The sequence below is a fragment of the Anoplopoma fimbria genome, chromosome 20 (genome assembly GCF_027596085.1).
Source record: "Anoplopoma fimbria isolate UVic2021 breed Golden Eagle Sablefish chromosome 20, Afim_UVic_2022, whole genome shotgun sequence".
NCBI lineage: Eukaryota > Metazoa > Chordata > Actinopteri > Perciformes > Anoplopomatidae > Anoplopoma > Anoplopoma fimbria.
The window spans coordinates 771,209-797,863 of record NC_072468.1 but is presented as its reverse complement, the minus strand read 5'-3'; the positions used below and the strand labels follow the sequence as shown (position 1 = coordinate 797,863).

Here is a 26,655-nt window from a genome sequence, read left to right as displayed (position 1 = left end):
GTGGTTACTATTTCTCCTATTCCTCCAGTGACTCCTTCGATCACAAGCAGCTTAAGGAGTAGAAAAATGATGTACAGCAATATGAAACACTATGTTTTCTGATACATTTTCGCAAAGTCACTGGTGTCTTACTTGATAAAGAACCATTCACCTCCTTTATTTCTGAAATAATGGATGTGCTGTATGGAGAAAGGACAACAATAAATGCCTGATTTAAATACTTAGTCACATCAGCTTGCCGAGTACCTCGCTGATTAAATGAGGGCCAGGTGGATAAAGCTCAGAGAGCCCTTTAAGTGTCATGTCTAATATGTTTGATGTGCTCTCTAATACACCAGTCTATTCTCCTCATAAACACCTTCCACTGAGAGAGCACCAAACTGCAGCCAAGTGCCAACCCACCTGCAGGACACAGACTCATATGAAACTTTAAAAAATTTAAAATGTTATACAGCAAATGCAGTACCAGAATAACTGAATATAACTAATTATAACTGAATATAACGTGGTAGATGGGAAGATTAAAGCTGAAAGTGAAATTTATTCACAGTGAATTGCATACCAGGGAATAATGAAAAGTTTCCGATTAATTTGCTCTCTTTTTTGTGCAACATGTTGACATACAGAAACACGATGATGGATTTATATCCCCAAATTAAGGATACATTTTACAGCAACAAAACATACAATGCAAGAAAGATACTCAACTTATCTCCCTCAATCTCCTCCATCATAGAGTACACTAACACTATTACCATTAATGGCTACACAACAGTTGGTAAAATGGCTGTGCTGCTAATGATAACATTTGCCAAAGTAGCTCCTTTTGATTCAAACACAGAACTAATCTTTTTCTTTCACTTCTTTCAATTTTCCCTCTATGTCCTTTTGCTAATCCACTAGAGAGCAGTTGGTTTAATGGTTTTAGACAGTATGAAACAGCATTCACAAAAATGGGGTTAAAGATTCACTTTTATTGTGAGTCATTCTTCAGAGCATATAAGTGACAACACAATCCCAAGACACAAAAACATTCAAACAAGTCCCATCAGGCTCTGCGTAGGCATCTCTCGCTTCATTACATTTTTACATTTACCTAATGTTCTTATCCAGCATGACTTAAAACAAGTGAATGAACCGGAATGGTCACTTGCTAGGAAATGAAAAGGATTCTGGTTGGTGTATGTGTGTGTGTGTGTGTGTGTATGTGTGTGTGTGTGTGTGTGTGTGTATTCGTGCACTCATGTAGCATCTGATGATTTGCAGAAGACTGCACAGTTTTAGCCTGCAGAAGCTTTCTGAGTAGCATAATTGCTGACCGACCTGCCTTTTTTACCAATTCCCTGAGCAATCTCTTCGCACGTTAGTGCTGAGTGAATGCACATCAGTAATAACACTTTGGCCAACAACCTCTTTTTTCTTGTTGGGAGCGAGCATCTGTTTGAATGGTTTGTTTTGGTAACACCACAAAACTATTTCTTCTGAAAACATGTTCCTAAAACTTGCCCTTCCCAGACAAATAGTAACCTCCGATGGCTGGTGAGACAGTAGACTTACTTTAGTAATGTGCCCTGGTCGGACTTTTCAATTCTCTTACTTTCTTGAATATTTTATTTTCATGATGCTTTAGTTTTTATCTCCACGGCATTTTAGGTCAGTAATTTTAACCAAAAAAGAGAAAAGGGAAATTCAGCTGAGAAAAATACCCACAAGAAAATGTTAAAAAAATAATTAAAAAAATATATATATATATATATATATATATATATATATATAGGATATCTAGAATGGTTTTAAAATAATTTATTTTTAACCACCACAATATGTTACAACATTCATATTTTTTTCCAGCATACACAAAAATCAGTTAAACATAAACAATGTTAATATAGAAATAACACCTGATGCCCCATAATGGTTAAATAATGTGAAAAGAAAAGTGTATATGATAAATCAATATGATGGGGGCAGTTATTCCCAAAATACTGCTGTTCAATCCCTTTCAATTTCAAACACAAATCATTTTAAGTGACAAAAAAAAAAACGCCTTTCTACACAAAGGGACAGGAAGGATGCATCCAAAGTCACAAAGAAGTAGTAAATTCTGTGCACACAGCTCAGATGATTTGTCACTTTGTGACTTCAACATCATATATGAAGTCCTCTGGTAGAGTCTCAATGGGCATGCTCTTTAGTTGCTCATCATACGTGCGGAGAGTCCAGAGTTTCTCCAGTTCATACACTTCTCTGGTCTCTGGTAGCATGAAGTGAACAACCATATTTCCTGAGACAAAGAGAGGAGCAGGACAGTGAACACCACTGGGAGCTCTATCGACAAACATCAGTTTGTATAAACAACTGTCTTTGACATTAGAAGATAGGAACTCTCAGTTTTACATACCAAAGTCAATACACATCCAGTCCTCTGCATCTTTCCCTTCAATATTGACATTTGGAGCTCTAGTTTTCTTCAGAAACTTGTACTAGAGGAAAAATCATCCATTGTGTAAGTTTTAAAAACAAACACAGGTTGCACATATCGAAATTTTACAATGAGAATTCAAATGTTAGTTACCACTTTGATGGCATAAAGGGCCATTGCGCGGAGGTGTCTCGCTGATACACCGCTGACAACGATGAAGTACTCTGCATATTTGATGTGCTCTGGTACTTTAATCACACAGATGTCCACGGCATTTTCCTGACGCAGTAGAGACACCAACACGTCAAGAGTGAAAGTGTCAGGGGTTCCTACAGAAAACAAGGGTTAAAACATTTTGTCTGACAATCAAAAATGTGTGAGTGCTACCGTGTATCCTTTTTCACTTAATACATGGTATATTTGTGCTGAAACAGAGAAATGTCATCACATACAATAATCAAAGCAATGCAGGGCGACTGAAGGAACTTATCCACGACAGAAAACAAGGCTGCAACTCATTTGCAGGTTATCTTCCTGGTTAAACGCTTTATCTTTCAGTCTGCACGTCATGTCACATTTCCTAATTCTGAAACGATTAATCAATTAATCAATCAACAGAAAACTACTCTGCAACTATTTTGATATTCAATTAATTGTTTTAAGTCATTTTCAAACAAAAAAAAAGACACCGTTACTGGTTTCAACTTCTGAAATGGGAGGATTTGCTGCTTTTCTTATAATGATATCAAACTAAATAACAATGGGATTTGGACTGTTGGTTGGACAAAATAAGGTATTAGAACACATCACCTCAGGCTGTGTCGGGAGTTTGGACTACTTGAGGACATATTATTATGAATCGATTACTCAGGAAAATAAACCGCAGATTTATCATTAATTAAAACAACTGATAGTTGCACCCATAAATGTTTCCCAAAGGTGACATCTCTATTTTTTGTTTTGTTTAAGAAACAGAACTCAAAGACATTCAAATTAAGGGTTGCTGCAAACTACAATGTGTCATTAATCAAATAACAATGATATTGTTTATAACAGTTTCCCAAACACCGAGGTGATGTATTAAAGTATCTTGTTTTATCCAACCAACAGTGCAAAATACAAAGATAATCAGTTTGCTATCATATATGGTATCATCACGTTTAAGAAGATAATATCATAAAAAACTTTTTTCTGCCTAACTATTTTCTGTCAATAAACTAATCAAATACGTTAATTGATAATTCTTTCAAATCTCATTACATTTAATTTAATCCAAGATTAGGAAAAAGAAACATCCGCACATTTTACAAGCTGTAAACATTTTTTTCCTTTGAAATAACTTAAAAGCTTAGTCAGCTTTAAATCATCTATCGGTCACATGACCTCTTCAGTTACTCACTCTGACTCAGGGCCCTGCTGTCCAGCTCTTCCTCCGGACACATGGCAGAGCTCCTCTTTGAATCACTGTTTTCATCACGCAACTCTGAATAGAATCTTCTTGTTTCTAAGTGACGTGTGGATGACGTCACATGATACCTGTGCTGACGTGAGGACACACTGTGAGCTTTGGGGACAGAACAGAGGCTTCTAGAAACAGTTTGCTCCATTAAAACGCTACTTCTAAATACCGATGACACCAGCTTCTGAGAGCGATTAAGAATATTCATGATTTCAATTTATACAACATCACAACATCACTGCGTTGATGCTCTGTAAGTTTCTTAACCGTGTCTGAACACAAGCAGTGTCGTCCATGCGAGAATATCAAGAGCTACAAACAGGAAATGGTTCTCGTCCTTGGTTTCTGATTGGCTAGTACGACTTCTTCGTTGGTCCCCCAGCTGAAATGAATATATAGAGCACCCTCTGTCGGTCAAAAAGTGTGGCGACCTCAGAACACCAAATAGGTCATAGGGCATACTCAAATAATGCAACTTTCTAATTGATGGCAAATAAAAAGCAAGAGACAAGAAGTATAATTAATTATGTACATTTATTTCTGTAGGAAAAATTTCTCAATGAAAAATCTGAAAAATATGTTGGTATACAAAATCAATACCTCTGCCCTTAACTGTGCGTTACATATAAAATTGTAAACATTATATAATTTCAATAAATCCATACTAATTCCACCTGAAGCTTAACTTAATTGGTCAGGAAATTGTCATAGGAACCACAAATTCAAGTATGTTAACAAAGCATTCGTACTTTGATATTGATATTTGAGATCGTAATAATGTCCATTTTTGTATATATTTTGTTCCCTTTGTTTGTAAGTGATGCTGGCTTCACCGAAGTCGCCATCAATCAACAGAGTTCATAATAACATTCAGTCTCAAGCCCACAGGAATATGGTCCGTAAGGCCAGCCAGCTGGGTTATGAAGGTAACCTCTTCAATTTCCTGGATGGAGACAGAGAGAGAGTGCATGTTTTTTTTATGATGCTTTATGCTTTTTACTGGGGGGGATAACTTGCTGTTATAAAATACCTTTTCTATCAGTACCGACTGTTTTTCATGAATTATTTGTGGCTTTTCAAAGTAACTTGAAACTGCAATGAGACAGAAGCAATGGAGAAGAAGAAGAAGAAGAAGAAGAAGACTGGGTAGAGGAAAGAGTAAAAACACACAAGGACACATACTGTATGGCAGTGCTTTGAAATGGAGTTTTCGCGGTACAAGATGTAGTCGATCCGGCGTCCGATCCACGGCTGGCCAGTCTCAGGGTAAACCAAGGGGGAGTCTTCTACAGGAACAGGAGGGGAGACATACTGCTTTCTCAGATCCTCTCTCTCCAAAGTTCTACAGAGATAATCAGAGATCAGCTTCAGTGAATAAACAGCGAGTGAGGAGTGCTGGTCATGTCATGGTATTTGTGCTTTGCAGAGGTTTGAGGAAATGGAACAGAGTGTACCTTTGTAGACTTTCTGGGGTGTTTAGGTCATCTTCATACAACGTGGGCTGCTCCAGCAGAGTACCTTTAGATTCAAACCAATGAAATACCAAATGATTTGTCATTATTTGTCTTGTATGTATGGAGTATTTGCTGTAGTCTAATGGTTTAAAATGGTACGCACCAATGACCCAGGGCTTCTCTTTTCCAGGCCCTGCCCTGCAAGGATCTCTATATTCCTCAAACAGACAGTGATTCTGTTCCAGGGTGTCATCTACACGAACAGACAAAAGTGTAAAAATACAAAAAAAAACACAAAACGTTTTTTGGTAAAGATGCTTTCAGTTTAGAAAAGAAAAAAGAAAAATAAATTGTCAGAGACACACCAGGTGAGCAGTTGTCAAAGTTGAAATCTCCACAGAGCACATCAAAAGCAACGTCCTCGTCGGGCAGTTTGTTGGCAGCTTGAAAATCCCCAATCCACTTGGTAACCAGGTCTAACTGCTCACAGCGAATTTCCCCTTCCCCTGATTAAAGCAAACACAGACCAGCCATCACAGACCTATCTTATCTTTGTTTTCTAAAAGGAAAATTCAAAACTTTGAGTTGACCTTAGTCCAAATCTGAAAATTAGACTTACCCTCTGGTGCATGAAGATGTGTGCAGTTAAAATAGCCAACCACTTTCTTCTGTTTCTGATTGAGCCCTATTAGCACCTAAAAAATTCAAAAACATGCATTAAATCTCTTTTCACTGCGTTCATACTGTGACAAAAGCACAAGTAATTAATATAAATTCTACAACACAAAAAAAATGGCAACTGCATTAACTGTTAGTTCCTTAATACATGATATTAAGCAAGGTACCTTAGCGGAAAGGAGGCCCTTGGCAGCTAGAGCGTCTTCCCCACGGCTGTTGGGAAAGCAGTGGTACTGAGCCTCGAGCACAGGGAACCGGCTGGCTAAGAACAAGCCACTGTTAAAGAACTTGAAAGAGGTACACCTGCATGGTGGCTGGCAGGCATACACGCCAACGTCATACAGTATGTGTCCAAAAACAGGTCTTAATGCATGAGTGAGCTTCTGGGCCGCCCTCTTATCAAACACCTCTTCTAGGCACAGTATGTCAACATTGGCTGGAAACAATGTTGACACTTCCCAAGGTACATCGTCCTCTTGGCGGAGACCTTGGGAGAGCAAAGCTCGAGGAGCACTCCGGTGACTTGCTCGGCCCCGCTGGTTGGAGTTGTGATTGGTGTTTAAACAGGGAGAAGGTGAGTCAGTCGAGGGCTCCTCTGTGTCATCATGAGGCACACAGACGACGTGACTATCGGACTTTGGGATTGAAACATGCACCTCAGCTGAATCGGAATGATGACCCACTGAAGGCTGTGCATTTCTATCAGTGGCCCCGTATGAAGGCGAGTTAGCTGTGGGAAGTATGCTGTTGGAGGGGCTAAGAGTTCCACAGCTGCTGGGGGAGTCAACGAAAATGCGGATATGAGGTCGACACACACCCTGCGCAATGTGCTGCCCAATGACAGCCGCCCTATGCTGGGTGTGCCCCAGGTTGTTGAAGCGAGCCAAGCTGTCGGGCAACAGACATAGGTTGGCTGTGGCAAATCCAAATGATGCCTTTCCTGACAGCTCAAAGCCCATGTGTGTCTCCTTCTCTGGTGAGGATGGTGTCTCTCTGTGGTAGAGAAAGGGCCTGCGGCAAGCCTGAAGAGGCGCCCAGAGCAGAAATCCCAGGAAGGCCAAGGGGGCTGTTGCGAAAAAAAGAATGAGGAAGATAATTGAGCCGAAGAAGACCTTGAAGGGATGGAGATAGCATTCCTGCTCTAGTCGCTGGGTTCGCTCCAGAGTGGTGGACTTGCACAAAGCCAATAGGCGATCGAGAAACCAGAAGCAAGGCAGGATGAAAGCCCATCCCACAGCATGAATGCCCGCAACAAACCCATTAGGAAATGGAGATACCCGCAGGGCCATGCCTCTGCCCCTTTTCTAAGCAACAATCAGGATGAGCAACATCGGGACCTCCGTTCTAGCCTCATTCCTGTTCTAGCATCCTTCCCGAGCAAAGTCTCCTTCATGGGCTCCAGTGGACTCTAAGAAGAGGGGGAAAGAAATGACAATGTTATGACATGGCTCTATTCTTACAACCAACAATAACATTTATATTGTGGGAACTCAGGAATAACTGACTTCTCACACTGAATTCAACATAAATGCAATACAGTCAGATGCAGTCAGACCGGATTACTGCCGACTTGTGCAATGCACCATGATCCCTTTCAGGTAGGCAATGAAAACAAAAACATTGTGCAAACAGCCTGTACACCCAGGTGTTGCTAGCCTGTGGGAACACCACACCTTTATGAGTATTTACAGGTTAATTACAGTGTGAAGCCATCGGGTGTGCAAGCATTAAAACCTAATACCTACATTTAAATTTAGGAAATTATATCCCAAAATAAAAATGCTTTACGTGTGATATAATAAGGTCAACGTTGTCCTAGTGAGGATTAGTAGTGAAGCACTCATACAGGTAGGCGGGTCTCGGCTATGCTACTGTGTGTTTAGCTAGTTAAGCTATGCTAACAGTTCCACATGTTAAACGTTTCAGGAAGAAGCACATGGCTATGAAACCTCACATTTAAGACCTGCTTAATAAAGTTAGACATGTTTGGTTCTCACCGATGGGACCTGTCACCTGTCACCTGTCCCGCTGCGTGACGTGAGCTAGCTTAAAACACTCGGCTAACGTGGCGGCTCGGATGATCTTACCTTAACACGGAAGCTGATGAACCCCTGACAGCGGAAAACACACTTTTACACATTAATTAATTAGGTTTTCACATGTTAAAAGGAAATGATAAATGTCCAACTTTCAAACAAAATATCTTCATTTAGGTTTAGTAGTTCCCACCCAGCTCTCTCTCTGTCTCTCTCTCTCTCTCTCTCTCTCTCTAGCTCCGGTTCATAATACAAGCTTCATTAAGCCCCGCCCTAATGGCGTTGCCATGGTGCCGGGCTCCACTGTCAGGTGACCTGACCGGAAGCGACTTGTTACAGTGTGTTTACTTTATTATATTCCTTTATTGATCCCCATGGGGGAATTCAAGTGTTGCAGCAGCTCAACTACACAGACAATAAATACACATACTATACAACTACACAGACAATAAATACACATACTATACAACTACACAGACAATAAATACACATACTATACAACTACACAGACAATAAATACACATACTATACAACTACACAGACAATAAATACACATACTATACAACTATAAATACACATACTATACAACTACACAGACAATAAATACACATACTATACAACTACACAGACAATAAATACACATACTATACACACAGACACATACAATAAATACAAATACATACTATACAACTACACAGAAACAGATAATAAATACACATATTATACAATAAAATAAAAATAGAATAAAATAAAAAATAAAAATACAAATAAAAAATGTACATTATATCCACATGGGGGGGCTGGTCAGCATGGTGACAGACTGTGGTCTCTGCTGTTGTTGTACAGTCTGATGGCAGTGGGCACAAATGAGCGTCTGAAGCTCCGTCCTGCTCTTTGGTAGAATCAGAAAGAGCTGCCCAGCTGCCACAGCTCCTCATGGAGAGGGTGAGAGGGATTGTCCAGGATGGCTCCGAGTTTGGCCTTCATCCTCCTCTCACCCACTGACTCCAGACTGTCCAGCTCCAGACCACCACAGAGCTGGCTTACTGTAACCAAGCTGGTTCTAATACTCCCAGCTAAAGTATTTCTTGACAATGACCCCGTGAAACAAGTAGTCTGTGAGCAAACTATTAATATTATAACAAGTGTAGCCCACGCAATGTTACTTCAGCATAAATTAATGAGTAGCCTCATAAGGATTTTTTCACCTGCTTCAAGTTATATTACTCCAGACTCATCACTTATCTTAAACTAAACATAATTTTCCAAAATGCATAATAACCTGTTTCCAGACCTTTAAATTCCCACCCTCATGAACTATAAACAAAATGGCAATTAAATTAGATTATCAGGCTACATTACATTACATTGCATTACAGTCATTTAGCAGACGCTTTTATCCAAAGCGACTTACAGGAAGTGTGTTCAACATAGGTATTCGAGAGAACTACTAGTCACCAGAAGTCATAAGTCCATCTTCTTTTTTAAACAAGCATCTAAGAGCATAAACCAGAGCAAGGTCCATGACAGACTCACCCATCTCATGGTCCATGAAGTGGGGCATACAGGACATCTGTTATGCTTAGCAGGCAGCGGTATATTTAATTGAGTATTTATTTAACAGAAAGACTGTTGGATGTGTAGTTTCACCATACATACTTGCAAAGTGTATATGAATAGGAAAATACGTCCCTGTGAATTTATTTATTGTCTTACCATTTATAGAATGGCAGGTTTTTCTTGTGTGCATATATTTGACCCATACAGCATTGATTATGTAGTATCATTTACCAGCATTTTTTATTTTCAAATTTTGTACAGTAAATGCTTTGCCTGTCTTTTTGACACAGTCATGCCTACCAAAGAAGGAGAGGCTTCCTATCCTTCTCGGCCATGTTGCAGAGACAGGTGAGCACAAGCAGCAGGTCCTTCTGAAGCTTTCTAGGTGCTGTGTTCATTGTCAGCTTCATCAGAAAATCTGGATTATTGTAATCAATTGCCTGGCAGCTGTTTTCGCCAGGCCTCTCTTTCAGGATCCCATAGGTGTTGACAATAAATTCAGTGAAAGGCGGGTGAAGTGCTGTTTTATACCCCAACTGGCTCAACCTCTCCATGAGGTCAGTGTGCCTCTGAGTAAGATTGAGCTGATAGCCTTCATCTAACTTCCCAGTCAGTGGGTGTGTGGATACCTGCAAAAGAGAAAGAATGGTGTGTTACTTAATTCTGAGTCATAAGCTGAATGTTATGGTGAGTGTTGTTTTTCAAAATGAGTTAGTGAGTTACGGTTGTGATCTCTTGTCTGTGCACTACAAAGTCACACAACCAGTTTTTAATAAATACATAAATAAAAGTCTTGCATTCTGACCTCTCTGATCTTTTCTGGGATATTGAGCAGTGTGAAACCATAAAGCCTCTTATGGCTCTGGAAGACATGGGAAAGAATCCTCCTATCCAGTTGGTAGGCAATCTCCCCCAGCAGCCTATCTGGACCTGTGATGAAATATTACAATAAATAATAGTTGTGTTTTTAGTTACTTTTAGGCTACTGCACTGTTACTGCTCGAAAATGTCTACATGTCAGGCATCGCTCACCTTTGACCTCAGGAGTAAAATCAGCCTGGCAGCTTTGAAACTCTGGTCTCTCACTTGAATCTGCATGCACCGAGTTTTGGATGAAAGACTTGAAGTCGACAGGGGATGAGGTTCGCTGTTCATGATGCTGCAAGTCTTTTCTGAATTGTCTCTCAAAGGTGCTTTGCCACAGACTGGATGGGTGTCTTCCTGAGGCTGAGCAAACTGATGAAAAACAGAGAATTCTTTCTGTACTTTCTGACTAAGGGCAAGAGTTGATACAACAACCATTTCACTTGTCTAAATCTAAACTATATTGACCAGCTGAAGACTGTACATACTTGTTTTAGCCCTGTTAAACTGGCTCCCAGTATATTTTAGCAGTGCTTTTTAACATCTTCTTGATTCATTTGAAGACTCTTTGTGGCCTGGGTCCTCACTATAAACCAGATAGAATATATAAATCCTAAAAGAAATTATCCCCCAAAAATGTAATTATCATGTACAACTGTAAATAATGTATTTCATTAATTGATTCCAATTTGCTGCCTTGTAAGAAGCATTATCAAACTTATAATTATTATATAATTGTTATTATATGTAAAGATACACAGCAAAGCGAGTGGTAATAAGAATGCACAATAAGGCTATGCCTATATTAACAGTTTAACACAAACATTTTACAGATCCTAAATGTGAGATTGGACCATTTGGATTCTGCCAAACCAACAAAGTTAAAGCAATTACTGTATGTAAAAGCCCTTCACAACATATATCCCTGTAACATTATGATTGGGGATTTACCAACATTTTGCTGTATTATCATTATTGGATACATGGTTACATTAAACTTTATCACAGAGATAGTTAAACTACATGAAAAATGCAACTATTTACTGCTTTAAAAATAAAGGCAACCAGAATTCCAACACTGATCGAAGCCCATTACGGTTAACAGTTGTGTTTTTAAATTTATTACACTAATAATCTTGCCACTGCCATGACAATTTTGAGCTGCACCCTAGCTGCCATCTAGTGGCACAGATTAAAACATACAATACCTGTTACTTCCTCCAGAGTGTCATTGTTGGAGCTCTGCAGTCTGGCTCTCAGGTCTACGTTTTCCTTGACTACGCTTAACATCGACTTCAACAGATCATTTTCCCGGCCGAGTTGCTCATTTTTTGCCACCAAGGCACCAACAGTTTGATCCAGGATCATTTTGGGGCTCCAAGTTTCACATCTGAGCCACAAAACACCCAAGACTTTCTAGTGATTAACAGAATCGTCAATCAAATAATAACAGATCAGAGTTCTCTGCTGTGATTCTGTCATGATTCTTTAACTTCACAAACAACAGAGATCAGGTTTAGAAAATAACTTTATACATAGCATTAAAGTTTGTTTCATGTTGGACACAGTAGTTTGACAAAACTAAACAGAGTCTGCATACTAGCTTTGTCTAAGGCTTTCAAACATGTCGAAGTCTTCACCAGCTGATGTGGTTTGCTCAGTTGTCATGGTGATGGATCTGTTGTTTTTTTTTAATATCATGGCACCCTTGCTTGCCTATAGTTTAAGCAGGAATGTTCAATCTTGACCCAGAAAATATTGGTTTAACAAAATAATCCCAACTCAAGTTCCATTTACTAGCTTTTTCCAGAGTTTTATTAACCACATAATAAGGTCTTAATGCTCTCAAGTAGCCTATCTGGCTTTGAAGTCCTAAAATTGCAATGTCCATGTCTCCTGATATTGAAGACTGTGTACAGTTATAAGCTCTGGAAAAATCTAGTGTCAAATATTTATACCGTTTAATGATTCCATAGGGCATACGATTTCTAAATTAAAATGAAGTTTTGCACAACACATCAAATACCTGATAAAACTCTAATAAACCCCAAAAGTACAACGTAGACAGTCTATTTATATATATATTATTTAAAAAAACCCAAAACAGTTACACTGGGTGAAGCAAAATATTCTCAAACTATGTGATCAATGCACACTACAAGACAAAAGGAAAATAAATGGTATCTCACTTCTAGACTTGAACTCAAAGCAATTTTCTTTGAGAATTTCGACCTGTTGTTCCTACTGCCTAGCTTCCCCTTGCTCTTCCAAGGATAGCAAGAATGTAGAGAAAGACGTTGATGATGTCGGTGTAAAGGTTGAGAGCCGCAAAGATATATTCTTCTGGACTCAGGGACAGTTCCTTGTTGCCAAGCAGCATCTGTGTGTCCACTGCCAAGAACTGTAACATAAAAGACATTCACAATGGGTCAAATATAGCACATTTTATAGCAAGTGGAGGGATGTGAAATGTGGGGAAAAAGAGGGGGATGACATGCAACAAAGGTCCCCAAGCCGGAACTCAAAATATGGACATTTTGTGTGATTAGAGGTATCTTCAGGTAGGTCATGCATGATATCTCATACTACACGTGTTCTGTTCTCGTCCTCTTTCAGGGAACAGAAGTTATAGAGATACAATTTTGTTATGTGGTCTCCCTTGCCATTAGGCTACCATGGCACTAAACAGTTTTCTCTGGTAGAAAGTAGTTGAAATAAAGAGTGTTGAAAGGATGTTTTGTTAAAAATACAGATTAATGGGACACTCTTTCTGGAAATGACATTGCTGTTGAACTTTCTTTAAATATTTCAAAGCTGTGAGCTGTGTTGTGGTCAAAATGGCAGCTCAAGTACTTACACAGGTGAAGAGCAAAGCTCCCAGGCCAGCATACACGATGTGCAGAATCCTGTCACGGATGAAGATGCAGAGGATGCTGAAGATGATCAGGACAATCAAACAGACGAAAAGCACACCGTAACAGGAAGTGAAGTCGTACTTGGTCTGTTGGAGGAGGCAAAGAAAGACATTAAACATTAGAGTTTGATCAAAGTAACATTACATGCATACAAAGAGGCCAGGACTGACTGATACACACCTGCAGGGAGAAGATGACCACTGTGAAGCACACAACTGCAGTGATGCCCACTGCCATGACCACTGTGTCAGTGTCATGGAAGCTGGCAATCATTCCCACCATGTAGGACATGCTGAGAGTCAGGACTGACTGAAAACAAGAAACAAGAAACAAAAACACATCAGCAATCTTGACAGTTTGAGTGGAGTGCAGTTTGGCATAAATAGGAAATGGCATTTAATTTTTTAGTCGCCAAATAGTGATTGGGGGGGGGTCAATCTGAATCTAATCTGTGTAAACTTTTAAGAATAGTTCTTATATTGTAACTATAGGCTGAAAACTTTTCAAAAAGGAAACAGTCTCATCTCTCACTATACCACATCAGAATAAATTCTTGTTAATTCAAAAAAATATTTTTTTAAAACAATGGATAATAGAAACATATTTTTCCAAGACAGCTGCATGATTCGTAAATCAGAAGGCCTACAACTCAATAGTCCAGTGACGCTAACATAGTACTTCCTGGGCTGTACCTCCATCCCCTCCATCTTTTATTTTGAAAAAAGACAACACTGGGCAGACTTACTAACGCAACAAGGTTCCATGGATGTCTTCGGCGAACGCTTCCACAGCAGCTGATCACACAAACTGACACAAAGAATATGGCATATGACACCACGTAGGTCCAGGTGTTCACCATGACAAACATCTTGACTTGATCCACGAAGGTGAAAACCGCCACAAAGGCGAATGTCACCATCAGCTGAGCAGTCAGCACCAAGAATACCTGGAGGAAAGAGTTGATTATTGGGCAGCGGGTCGGGGATAATATTTCTAACAAAGATGTATATTGTTTTTCAAGTTGATATCAAGGTACATGAATCATTTCATAACAGAGGTTATGTTTTAGGTTGTGTTTGTTTGTTATTCAGCAGGTCAAAAACTTGATACAAATTAAAAAAAGTACTTAATTGTATTGATAAGAATGAATAAATAGATAATATAAATAAAAATACAATGCAAATGCAAATACAATCCTGCTCATTGATTTGATACACAGCCTGTGAAGGCTGTATTACCACTCTAACTCCTTACCTTTCGAATAAAGGCTCTTCTTATGCTCTTGTTATCTAATCCAAAATCAAAGTCCTGATTCTCATGAAAGGGTGGTGGGTCCTCCTCGCTATGGTAAACATCATCTGCAGCGGTTCCAACCAGAAACATCAAAATGATTGAATTATACTTAAAATGTTAATGTATAATTACAAATATAGATACACATATATGTGCAACAATGTTAGAAAATACTAACCACTGAAGTTGGCATTAAAGCCCTGGCCTGGTGGAGAATATGGTGAGGAAGAGGGGTTGGCCATTCCGAAAGCTCCAGGAACACCTGGTCCAAAAGCCTTTGGTGTAGGGAAAGGGAGACCACCAGGAGCAGGGAAACTACCATCAGCCAGGAATCCAGCAGGAGCAGGTAGACCTCCAGGAGCAGGTAGACCACCAGGAGCAGGGAAACCGCCAGGAGCCAGGAAACCACCAGGAGCAGGTAAACCACCAGGAGCAGGTAGACCACCAGGAGCCAGGAAACCACCAGGAGCAGGGAAACCGCCAGGAGCCAGGAAACCACCAGGAGCACCAGGAGCACCAGGAGCATGGAAACCACCAGGAGCATGGAAACCACCAGGAGCATGGAAACCACCATCAGCAGGGAAACCACCAGGAGCATGGAAACCACCATCAGCAGGGAAACCACCATCAGCCAGGAAACCACTGGGAGCAGGGAAACCTCCAGGAGCAGTTAGACCTCCAGCAGGGGCTCCAAACATGCTCTGGCCTGGCATGTTCATGTCAAATGCGACAGGAAACGCTGTCTGTCCGGGGAGCGAGGGTGGAGAGTGGAGCCCCTCCACCCCGTACGCCGTCTTCTCGGTGCTCATCTCCGGATCAGGTCGGGAGCACAGACCCGCTGGAGGGTCGGTGTGTTTTGGTGATGGATGGAGAAGAAGGAAATAAAAAGCACAAGTCAAATGAAAGGTTTCCCAGTTTAAAATGGACAGCAGATGATATCTTTAGATGATAACGGTGGACGAGACGCTCAGAGGGGGTGACGTCACTGCACGATGCGCTGTGACGTCACCGAGGCCATGTGACAACGCTCTCTTCCGGTATATCGATCAGAACCGACACCACCGACACACTGATACCACCGACTATACAACACGTCTCGCTGCTGGTCTGAGTGTTCAACCAAACGTGTCACTGCAGTTTAATTACGTCACAGAGTTAAACATGCTCTTTAAACGAGTTTCTTCCTGTTTCCTAAAACGATGCGTTTAGGCCACAATGTTCACTTTCAGGAGAGAATCGGTCATTTAGTGTAATTACACAGGCTTTACACGGCTTAGATAACTAATAACTATCATTAGGAACGAGTCCATGTGTTTGTTTGTTACATCGGCCATGTTTTACACGTTTCTTCACCAAACAATAACGTTGGAAAACTGACAATCAACAAAGAGCAACAAAGAGCAACAGAGTCGGGATTGTTTAAGTCTTTGTTAACTACTCACATTGCTCGCAGTCAGCGTTTTAATACCAGCAGGGCCTCTCACAAATGATCAGTGGTTTTTATTCCGTAGGTTCGATCCCGCTGCCGGTAAACTGGTCTGCACCTCTCCGCCCACAAGATGCGGCTGCTGCGTTCAGGACATGTGGGATATTTGGGAGACAAGGGAAACAGATAACAGCACGTTATACATACTGGACGTGTGTTACTCTTAATGTGGGTTTGATAACATTGAACGACATATTTAGCTGCGGTAAGACAGACATGTGTTCTTGGTTTTCAAACATGTCCTTTCCCAGTTGTATTTACCACATGGATGTTCACATGAGCGCTTTTTACAAGTCGAAACCTGAAATTCCGATTTGATGGGAACGCAGCACGGAACAGAGTCCAGATGGACGTTCTGCTCGGAAAGAGCCAAACGAAAGTAAAGAAACAATCATATTATGAGGAGAGATCAGGAAGTACAACACCTCAGCTGCATTGGTGGAAAGTGCCTAAGTACATTTACTGAATTATTGCAATTAAGTGCAATTTTGAGCTGCTTTACTTGAATATTTCCATTTTATGTAGCTTTATGCTTCAATTCCACTATATTTAAGAGGGACATAATGTAGGCCACTCTTTACTCAACTACATTGGTACAACAGCTTTGTTACTGGTTATTTAGCAGATTTATATTATTTATACAAAATATAATCAATAATAAATCTTATATAAACAGTGGCATATATAGCTAAAGGCCTTGTTAAAAATAGCACCACCAGTGATACTTATTTAAATACATCAAGGATTATAATCCCATGACACATACTGTGTTACACTCCAAAAATGGGTCACTTTGCATAATGAGTATTTCTAGTTTTGGTATTTAAAGTGTATTTGTATGCTAAAGCTTTTTACTTTTGTTCAAGTAAATTGCTGAATGCATTATATTTACACGACAGAGTATTTCTATGTAGTGGTATTGCTACTTTTACATGAGTGAAAACTTCTTCCACCACTGCTTAGCTGCATAATGCGTGGCAATAAGAAGTGCCTGGCGTGAACCAGCAGGTGTCAGGAGGCCACCACAACTGTAGTAAAATGACCTGAAAAGACAGTCAGAGTGTGTCACAAAACAGCTTTTATTTTAATTTGACTGATGACACATATGTGGTTGGACTAGTGAAGGATTGTAAACAGGTGAACAAAACAGGGATTAGACTCTATGCTCTTAAACAACAGTAAGAGTTTGCATTTCAGTGTTTCGGGTCCGCTCAACCACAGAAGAGCCAATATAGCGCAGTATCAATTTATATTTTTTAAACATACTATATCATAATTTGTAGGTTCTAGAAATATTGAAAACAGTTTAGGTTATTTTGAGGTGTTTGATATTTTTCATTTCAGCATTAAGGAATCTGGCAAACAGCTTCTTTTCATCTAATGGTTGTAATGTGCGGAGAGGGACTTCACCTACTTACTATTTTGGAGTCACAGTAGGCTGGATTAATGTAACGCAAAAGTTGATTTAAAATGTAAACAGAGAGAAGCATCAAATTCTGCACTAATGTTTCAGGTGTACATCAATTACCAAAACATTTGTAATCCATTATAAGTTAGTGACACAGGTCTTCCCGGATGCATATCTTGCCCATTGGGTTACTTCGGTGGTTTCTATCTTGGAATTATTCTGACTATTAGACTATTTCCTCCTCAGAGATGTCAATTAAAGTCAAACAGATTATATGACCAACAAATAATAGCTATGGTTCATATTCTATTGTTATTAATGACTACTCTTAACTGCCCTACTGCACACAGACAACACAGTAACTAAACACTAAAGGCAGTTGTTTTGATGTATACATGCATTATTTGGCCATCTGTTACATATTTTTATTTTACAACTGAGACCATCACAACATGATTTTCCCCCAAAATTATGGGCTATGAGCAAAAACGATATTTCACAGAACACAAGAATAAAAGAGTTGAAGGTTAATTTCCTTTTATTTCACATATTAAACGTTTGCATTATTTTTGAGTCATGCATTTCAAAATGCAAGGTGAAACAGGTGACGTCCTTGCATTAGAAAACATTTAATGTCTAATGACATCAAATGTAAAAATTTTAAAAAGTTAACAGTTCTCACGCTGTCCTTTATCAAACTGGTCAAGTATAAAAAGGGACATTAAAGAATTAAGAATCTATTTGAGACAACATTAGATCTACAGAAAATGCGTTGGACTTATTGCTACCTTTCCACTCATCTTTTTTGTTCTTTATACACAGTGTATCACTTTGTTAAGCCAACTTCAAACATCCATCACATGGTCTTAATCATTATGCAGCAGCACATGTGGATATGTTCTATAGTAGGCTTCATACTAACACATGGACAAAAAATAAAGGGTTTATTACTGTAAGGCTCCAAAATAAATACATAAATAGCATAATTTAAAAGGCACATTATGAAACATTTTGTCAAAATGAAAGATTCACATTCAACAATGTTTCTTCCCTTATGCTGAGTTTACTTGAGGTGCAATTTAAGGGGAAGAAAAGAGAGTGCTTTTACCAGCTTCAGCTGACATTTTGTCTTACAAACTAGCATGAAAATACATTTTTAGGGAAACAGTTGACAGTGTCTAATCTATCTCACTCCAAACAGTTATTTAAAAAAAAGAGAACAATACTAACAAAACACCAATTTCTATATCAATGTCTGCATAGCTTTACCAACAAAATACTGGTCCAAAACTATGAAATACTGAAAACTGCATGATGACCTAGCATTCTGTTTTCATATGTATGTAAGTGTTTTGGTTTGTTTTCAAAGAAGTGAGGAAGAAACCTGATCATAAGACGTGAATGCACTTGGAAATTGTACACAAGTTCCACTGCAACATATATACAAAATTCAGCAATGGTTGCGCGAGTCTTCTTCAGTTAACATTAAATATTTTCCTGCTGAATAAATATTAAATATTCATACATGTTCAACAGTGACAAAATACTGATCTCATTTGAATAAAATAAACAGTAATCCCTCACTTTTCTCCACATTTTTTGCTGATTTTCTGCAGGCTCTTTGGTAGAAGGACTGTTAACTTAAAACCTGGGTGTGACAACTATCATCTTCCCCCTCATAACTTTGCCCTCTTCATGGGAGGATGTGACCTCCCCTGCTTTCCTCCTGTAAGGCAGTTTACATGGTTTCACTGCATGCGATCTGTCTGGAGCTGCTGAGGTTGGTACTGGCTGAAGGCGGCAGCAGCAGCGGCAGCTCCTGGGGTTGCAGCACTGGCGAGTGGCTGCTGGACAGCGTATCCATACCCTGCTGTAGTCATGTAGCTTGTTGGTGCTGGTGAAGCTGCGTATGGATACTGCTCATATGCAGCAGCAGCGGCAGCAGCGGTGGCAGCGGCTGCAGAGTACTGCGCATACGCCGCTCCAGTATAGTCAAGGTATGGGGAAGTGGCAGCAGCAGCTGTTGCTGTAGCAGCAGAAGGTTGTACATGAGGGATCATCATGCTGGGTTGGACAAAGGCCTGAGGGTAGACGTAGTGTGCAGGGACTCTGTAGGACACAAAGACACACAGGGTCAAAGCAAAGCCACAGCCTGTCATTTTTCTTATTCTGAAACTAAATTCTGGAAAACTGAAAGCAGGCGCCTCAAAAACGTCAATCCAGTCCTCAGAACACAGCAAATCCATTCATTAACAACTGAAAAACCCTACCTAGAAATGAAAAAAGTTAAGAAAAGCAGCAAAACCACAAAGAAACACAAGCGCAGCTTTTAATTTCAAAAAGCACCTGAATCTGAAACACAGTAAGGCATTAAAAGAAGACACAGCCCAGTTCTGCACCCAATGTTCCACTGAAAACGGTGTTTGACAAAATGCGAGCTTATCGCACAACACCACAACATATCAGGAGGGAAGTGGACACTATTCTATCCACATACGGTCACACCAACACCACACAGACAGGCATGCTCACACATGTTAATAGATCCTCATTACAATAGAATAAATTGCAATTTAGCTGATGAATTAATGATACAGTATGGTGTCTTATCAAGAGGGTGCTTGGTTGTATTAGGTTCCTGTTGTGTTTATTTACTTGAAAAATTAATTCATTTTACTATTTCAAAAGGTCAAATGGTGTAAGACTAGATTAGATGTGAGCTCTCCGTTAGAAGAGCAATATTCTGTATATAGACCAGGCAGGGTATAAATGGATAAATACAAGCCTGGTATCTGGGTAAATATGAGCCCCACTTTAAAGTTGTGTTAAAGTCACCCTCTGTAAATATATTGAGGAGCAGGTGTGAAACTGTTATATCTGGCCATAGACAAGCTCCCCTCCCCCTCTTACAGACATACACCCCCACACAAACATACACACGCCAACTTGACTGACAAGGGAGGCTGAAAGCATGCTATTTTTGCTCCCCTTGTCATCTCCAAAGGACAAGCTGATCTTCTCCTCAGTAACACATGGCAGGGCACTCGACGCCCTACTGTCTCAGGGACTTTCCTGATTTTTTATTTTTTATTTTGTCCTGGCTAATCAAAAAGAGGTGCTTTTGTTACAAAGCGGGATGCTAGATCCACTGCTTTAAACAAGAGCTATATGTTTTGTACTCAGCATAATGATCACAGAAAATGTCCAAATGATTGTATTAAACATGACAAATATACTAATAATATGTATAGTTTCCAACTTGACAAGACAGGAACCAACATGCTGGTTCCCTTTATTTGGGTTATGACCTTGTTTTATTAATCAACAGGTTCAAGAACTAAAAGGGAACAGCTGACTTAAGCCATCACTATTGAAAGAGATGGGAGGAACATTTTGTGGTACTGCACGTCAAGCGCTAAATAAAGGTGCTTTGTAAATCACCAGGACACATGGGTAATCCCCAGCACATAACCAAAAGGCTTCATGGGCACATGGCTCGGCCCACCTGTTGTCCACAGCCGAGCGGCCCCGTCTGTGCCATACATTATTAACAGCGCTGCTGAGTGACTCCTATTTTCCATCTGAATTTGAGAGGCCGTGGAGATCACTGTAGCCAACAGCTGCTGCCTAAGAGACCAACTAAGATCTCTGTCTCCAACCTTTAGTGCCGTGAACATTTAAGTTCACTGCAAAGCTAAATAATGAAGACATAATCACATGAAAAGTTAGTTAAGATCAATTTTTAAAAAAAAGATAGTAATCCAGTTTATATTTAAAGTTTTGACCTTTTAAATTAAGTTATTTTAAATAACTTGAGCCATGCTAATAAAGTACCAAATGGGGGCAATTAAACATATTCTTCTGTTCTTTCCTATTGTGATTATTATGATGTGTTTAATGACCACCGCTGGAGTAGTGAGAGTAATGTAAAGTAAAAAAAGTATACTCAGTAGCATATACCTGTAGATATAAGCTACAAGTGAAAGCAATGGGTTAATAAAGAGAAAAAAAACACAGCATAATGGGTAAGATAACAGAAAAAAAACTCCCACATGCAAGCCAGTGTTTGTTTTGTTGCGGGGGATCGATTTTGAAATTAACACTGTGAATGATCATCAGCCCCCATTCGACAACAAAACACTATCAACGTAATGTTAACAAGAAACTGGGAAAAGAAAATAAACCACAGGCTAAAGCACAAATCAATTATTAAAAAAGGGAAACAAAGCAACGCCCCGTTGCAGATCTCCCTATCAAAACTCACAAAGTCTGCACAAAAAACCTCCTCCATCCCCCCCACCTTCCCCACTGCAAGTAGAAATGAGCACACAGTTAAGCTGAACACCACATCATACTGAAAACAAGGCACACACCAATCTATGTACTATGGAAAACTGGGGGGAAAAAAACAGAAGACTTCCATGCATCTAGTCACCATTTCAGTTCGTTTGTATGTCAGAGTATACAGGTAACACTTTAGCGCTCTGCCCAAGGCAGCCTCAGCTATTCCTCAAATCATCATGTCCCTTCATCAGCTATTTTAACCGTTACCGACCCTGTCAGATCAGAGAGAGATAGACAACATGAAGTCAAGTCCTGTATTGGCTGGGGACAAATGTTTACTTCCTTCACAGACAACACCAAGCAGAGGAGCACACATTCACCACTCACATGTCCTCGTTCAGGATTTAATAGGTGGAGGCAATGATAAATTACATTTTTACAACAAAAAAAAAAACACTTAATTAACATCTTAAAAGAATATAGCAGGTTTCCTTACTTTCAGACAGACGTATTTTGTGAAGGAAATTAAATTTCTGCAGCTTAACATACCCGTAAGGCCTTTGGATGAATGCTGGATGGATCTGAGGCATGCCAAATGCAAATCCTACAATGAAAACAGACAGTCGTTATAGTTTATAGTGAAGAACGGACACCTTTCTATTACAATGGAGATCATTTTCACTGATCCTTTACAGTATTGCCAATAATTTACAAGAGAAAATACTGTCTTTGTATGCCACCTTGATTATCTTGAAGTTGGGAAAGAAAGCTGTGGTCCAGTCCCTCACCTGGCTGTATGACCCTTGGCTTGGCCCCCAGGTAGGCCAGGTTCACATTGGCTTTCCTGCCATCTATTATGGGGTTGGGGTCCTTGCAGGCTCGGTCAGCCGAGGTCCGGTCTGCCATGGTCACCTGGAGTGAAACAGCACATTTTTCCCATTGACCTAATGGAGATGTCTTTGTCACAGTGATAAGGTTGCAAAACAATTTGTTTTCAATTTGTCCATCAACAGGTCTGTTCATATTTTACAAGGTGACTAAGGGTTCTGCTACAATGTCCTATTTCTAACCCAGCTGGCACACAGAACAGGAAGCAGTCACCGATACGTCAGCCTACAGGTGACGACACTGGATCAATTATCCCCGACTGTGCAGGTGTGCAAGAAACTTAAAAAAAAAAAATACAAACTTTCTACTTACAAATCCATAACCTCTGGACTTGCCCGTCTGCCGGTCGGTGATGACCACAGCCTCCTCGATGTCTCCAAACACCTCGAAGTATTTCCTGAGGCTGGAGTCCGTCGTGTGGTAAGGAAGACCTCCCACAAAGATCTTGGTGAACGTGGTGTCTTTCTGTGCCGAGTGCATCATTTGTAGATTTGTGTGAAGCGGTTTCCTGGAAGGTAGAAGGTCTGATAAAGTAAAGAGCAGCGTTCACATCAGAGGAGGGAGAGACTCTGAAGCCCCCCGGTGCTGTGACTGTGGCTCTGGAGGAGGAGGAGGAGGAGGAGGAGGAGGACACCTGTTAGCTCGGTGCAGGAGGTTTCCCAGTTGTCAGTGTGTGACACAGATAGCCTACTTAACTCCACCCAGATCCAGACCTCCACCCTGTGCTCAGGCTGCCTACTGGCGCACAGCTGCTAAAACAGTGGCAAGGACACACTGTGCAAAGTAAGAACATTAAAACTCAACTAAGTTTTCCTAATAAAGTTGGTTGCCATCACAGAGAAAAAGATGTTGGTCAAAGCAAGCATTGAGGAAGACTTTTAGGCTTTAAACTAGATTGATCTGCTTTGTCAGGTATGTGTAGGATACTTGTTTTAAACATCAGTGTAAAAGCATGCAAGTTGCTCATCACTGCCAGGGCTAAATCAGGATTTTACAATATGGAACTCATATAAACCCCTCAGGTCAAGCCCCTGACCCCCTGATAAAAGGGTTGATTTGAACACAAGGGTCTAAACACTGTTTCAAAGCCCCACACTGACAGAAATTAAATTATGTTGAGTCCTCATGTTATGATCTGAAAGAGGTCAAATGTAAAAGTTTAAAATACTCACATTGCATTTGTTTTTCAATTCCACAATATCAACCCACAAATGCCCCAAGAAGAACAAAACTTCAGTGTCCCCATAGTAACCACAGTCCAGCAGTACAGCAGTATCTGTAGCCGAGACGTTGCTATGGATCAAGTTGTCCACCCAGCGCTGACACATGAATATTCATCTTTGTAATGTAGCACAAGTTTTGAAAAGAAAATACATCAGTTGACCCCATGGGGGCACTATAATTAAGCTAACTCAAATGTGACATCTTGTGCAACACTGGCCTGAATATGAGACAACTTGGAAGGCCCATGCATTGTGGCAGTGTTTGATTGGCCCTTCTAATAGTGGGTCAAGATTTGAAACACTAGCAGGCTTTAATTTTAGTGACATGACTCATGCATTATTCATAGGGGACAACATGTTGACATGTTTGTGTTGTTTACCTTTACATCAGTCACTGACAGGACGTCACGTTCAAGAGAACATAAAACTGCTGTTGACAGGAGAGATTTTAGCAACACTTTTTTGGGGAATTTTTGAGCATTTGGTTATAAAACACAATCTGTTATATAAAAGTATTAAATGTAGGATATTTTTAGCTACTTATATAAAATTGTTGTTTTGCGAGGATGTACGAGCAAATAATCAAAGATCATCAACAGTAAAATCCACTGCAGATCTATTTACTCTTTTTAATACTTTAGCTATGGACTGATTAATAAGGTCCCTGTAGGGCAAAGGGCATTTCCTGCATTTTTTAGATACACTGCACCACAAGAAAAGACAGGAACTAAAATGACTGATAGATATGCTGCGCTCGTGCACTATCACACCAAACTTCGAAAGGATTTCAGAATACAACTCTGAACATTTAAAAAGAAACTTCCATTTAAATCACTGTGAATGAATGCAAAACTATTATTGCATTTATATTTAAGAGTAATTAGTCATGTACTGGAAACATGTTTGTCAGTGAGACAGAAAAAAACACTAAAATATGCAAACACGGTGAGCTTGAATGAGACAAATGAAGAGTCACACAGTTCGCTGATTGTAAATGTTCTATTCTCGAACATTTTGTACCAATTCAAACAGTTTGCGATACCTTATAAATACAATTCTGTACATTATAATAGTGTAAATACTATGATCAAATACATTTATATTTACAACTCCTTATGAGGGAGAGCAGCTTTGTTCTCTTCTTTAAAGTAAGGTCTTGGGTTTGTTTCATTTTCTTGAAATTACATTTTGGGTATATAACTAGTCAGTTCCACAGTTCACCACGTCCATAAAAATAGAAGTTCAAAAGAGAGCTCTTCTTCATAACTAAACTACTTTTGCTCTGTCTTCTGTAACCTGATATCGTCCATCACCCATTCATCCAATCCTCCTTTTAATAAAATGCATTATTGAGTACCTTCTAACATGTAGTGTTATATATCAGCTTACATATAAAATGCAGATGGACAATCAGTTAAAAAGGTATTCAGTCAGTCAGCAAGACTGGGTGGCATTTTAAATGCCTCTGGGCCTCATAATATACATACACAGGTTTCAGGTCCATACAGTTAGTTAGTTTAAAACTCAGTGAACTTGTTATGTCGTTCAGTGAGCAGTCTGGGGTTTATGTGCCTGCCTTTACGGAAACAGGGCTTTAAGGCATCAGTACATCCAGGCCTTCAACACAGCCCAGCTGCTTTTTCTCCCCCGATTAAAGTCATGCCACATGGTTTCTCAGTCACTTCAGTTAGAGAACATCTCATCAGTCCAATATGGAAGACGGTCGGCGAACTCTCCAAGAATCCTTTCCAGTGCAAGCATACAAACAGCAACAGTCTCATGCTGGATGGGGATTATTTCCTCCACAGTGTTACAGTACTTCAACAGGATAATTTAACATGATACAACTGCAGTCAAACGCTGAAAGCAACTCAGGTTTAGCAGATTTGTCTTCTGTTCAGGGTATGTGGCATTACTCCTAGAGATATGGTACTAAGCATACTTGGACACATAGATATATAGTGTTTAACTCCACATACACGCATTAGAAAAAAAAAACTATTACTTCTAACAGCAGATATGGAACCGTAGTTCTTTGGTTACCCCTGACAGATCATATTGATGTAAATATCAATGTTTATAAACAGTAGTACATTCTTAATCTTCATATCCCAGATTACTCCACCATGAGCCTCAGGGAGGATGCATTGTCTTACAAAAATATTATTTATAATGTTCAATAACCAATGTAAGAAAATGTATGTTGGTAATATTTAAGTTCTCTATCAAAAATATCCCCTTATAGAAAACTCAGATATGTGCATAGTGAATTTTCAGTGAACAGTAATTAGAATATACCTTCATTAAATGCACAGGTCAGATATGCTTTTGGAAAGCAGACACTCCCACAGAATACACCAGCATCTCCATCCCAAGTAGAGGAGCCACGCTGAAGTCAGCCTGCGGGTCACCCATAGGCGCTGGATCTGAGGAGCACCCTCCTGTCCCTGCCTTTCCTCAGAAAGCAGGTCTTTCTTTGGGTCCTATCTGATCAGAGTCTGGGGTTCTGTGTCCATGCAGGGCTGTCCTCTGGTGAGACGAGATGGCTTCACAAATACTCCGTGACCTGGGGGGCAGCGGAAGTACACTCTGCCCTGGACAGTCCCGTTGTGTTTACCTGTAGGAAGATCAATCATTATAGATATGTAGAATGATTGTTTATAACCTTTATACTATATCACATGT

The 26,655-nt window shown here is 39.9% G+C and overlaps 6 protein-coding genes across 9 annotated transcripts in view; all 6 read right to left on the bottom strand.

The window, feature by feature from the left end:
* Positions 1-1,789: 1,789 nt before the first annotated feature.
* malsu1 (mitochondrial assembly of ribosomal large subunit 1) lies at positions 1,790-4,226 on the bottom strand. Of its 2 annotated transcripts, XM_054621184.1 has the most exons (5): positions 4,149-4,226; positions 3,822-3,958; positions 2,576-2,751; positions 2,402-2,483; positions 1,797-2,284 (listed from the first exon to the last, which is right to left on the bottom strand). In XM_054621184.1, exons 1-5 carry the CDS (start codon positions 4,175-4,177, stop codon positions 2,130-2,132), a joined length of 579 nt encoding a protein of 192 aa, XP_054477159.1. In that variant the 5' UTR covers positions 4,178-4,226; the 3' UTR covers positions 1,797-2,129. The 2 variants fall into 2 exon arrangements, with proteins under 2 accessions (XP_054477158.1, XP_054477159.1); XM_054621183.1 differs by having other exon boundaries at positions 1,790-2,284; positions 3,822-4,216.
* A 170-nt stretch (positions 4,227-4,396) lies between these two features.
* smpd5 (sphingomyelin phosphodiesterase 5) lies at positions 4,397-8,272 on the bottom strand. Its single transcript, XM_054621182.1, has 8 exons — positions 8,101-8,272; positions 6,181-7,421; positions 5,955-6,030; positions 5,701-5,841; positions 5,499-5,588; positions 5,336-5,399; positions 5,064-5,223; positions 4,397-4,824 (listed from the first exon to the last, which is right to left on the bottom strand). Exons 2-8 carry the CDS (start codon positions 7,300-7,302, stop codon positions 4,726-4,728), a joined length of 1,752 nt encoding a protein of 583 aa, XP_054477157.1. The 5' UTR covers positions 7,303-7,421; positions 8,101-8,272; the 3' UTR covers positions 4,397-4,725.
* Positions 8,273-9,875: 1,603 nt separating this feature from the next.
* LOC129109374 (speriolin-like protein) lies at positions 9,876-11,906 on the bottom strand. Its single transcript, XM_054621412.1, has 4 exons — positions 11,682-11,906; positions 10,642-10,845; positions 10,415-10,539; positions 9,876-10,238 (listed from the first exon to the last, which is right to left on the bottom strand). The coding sequence occupies exons 1-4, from the start codon at positions 11,839-11,841 to the stop codon at positions 9,906-9,908; spliced, it is 822 nt and encodes a 273-aa protein (XP_054477387.1). The 5' UTR covers positions 11,842-11,906; the 3' UTR covers positions 9,876-9,905.
* A 77-nt stretch (positions 11,907-11,983) lies between these two features.
* grinab (glutamate receptor, ionotropic, N-methyl D-aspartate-associated protein 1b (glutamate binding)) lies at positions 11,984-16,271 on the bottom strand. 2 transcript variants are annotated; one of them, XM_054621411.1, is made up of 8 exons: positions 16,124-16,270; positions 15,270-15,519; positions 14,860-15,146; positions 14,643-14,746; positions 14,134-14,334; positions 13,569-13,697; positions 13,331-13,474; positions 11,984-12,874 (listed from the first exon to the last, which is right to left on the bottom strand). In XM_054621411.1, exons 2-8 carry the CDS (start codon positions 15,488-15,490, stop codon positions 12,722-12,724), a joined length of 1,239 nt encoding a protein of 412 aa, XP_054477386.1. In that variant the 5' UTR covers positions 15,491-15,519; positions 16,124-16,270; the 3' UTR covers positions 11,984-12,721. The 2 variants fall into 2 exon arrangements, with proteins under 2 accessions (XP_054477386.1, XP_054477385.1); XM_054621410.1 differs by having other exon boundaries at positions 14,860-15,519; positions 16,124-16,271.
* A 2,865-nt stretch (positions 16,272-19,136) lies between these two features.
* Positions 19,137-23,454, bottom strand: rbm24b (RNA binding motif protein 24b). Of its 2 annotated transcripts, none has more exons than XM_054621950.1 (4): positions 23,060-23,454; positions 22,600-22,771; positions 22,409-22,463; positions 19,137-19,684 (listed from the first exon to the last, which is right to left on the bottom strand). In XM_054621950.1, exons 1-4 carry the CDS (start codon positions 23,228-23,230, stop codon positions 19,324-19,326), a joined length of 759 nt encoding a protein of 252 aa, XP_054477925.1. In that variant the 5' UTR covers positions 23,231-23,454; the 3' UTR covers positions 19,137-19,323. The 2 variants fall into 2 exon arrangements, with proteins under 2 accessions (XP_054477925.1, XP_054477926.1); XM_054621951.1 differs by having other exon boundaries at positions 22,648-22,771; positions 23,060-23,292.
* Positions 23,455-24,988: 1,534 nt separating this feature from the next.
* Positions 24,989-26,655, bottom strand: part of kif13a (kinesin family member 13A) — a 36,347-nt gene continuing 34,680 nt past the window's right edge. The window contains exon 40 of the mRNA XM_054621746.1: positions 24,989-26,587. Coding sequence (XP_054477721.1) covers positions 26,454-26,587 — 134 coding nt within the window. The 3' untranslated portion in view covers positions 24,989-26,453. The remainder of the gene's footprint in view (positions 26,588-26,655) is intronic.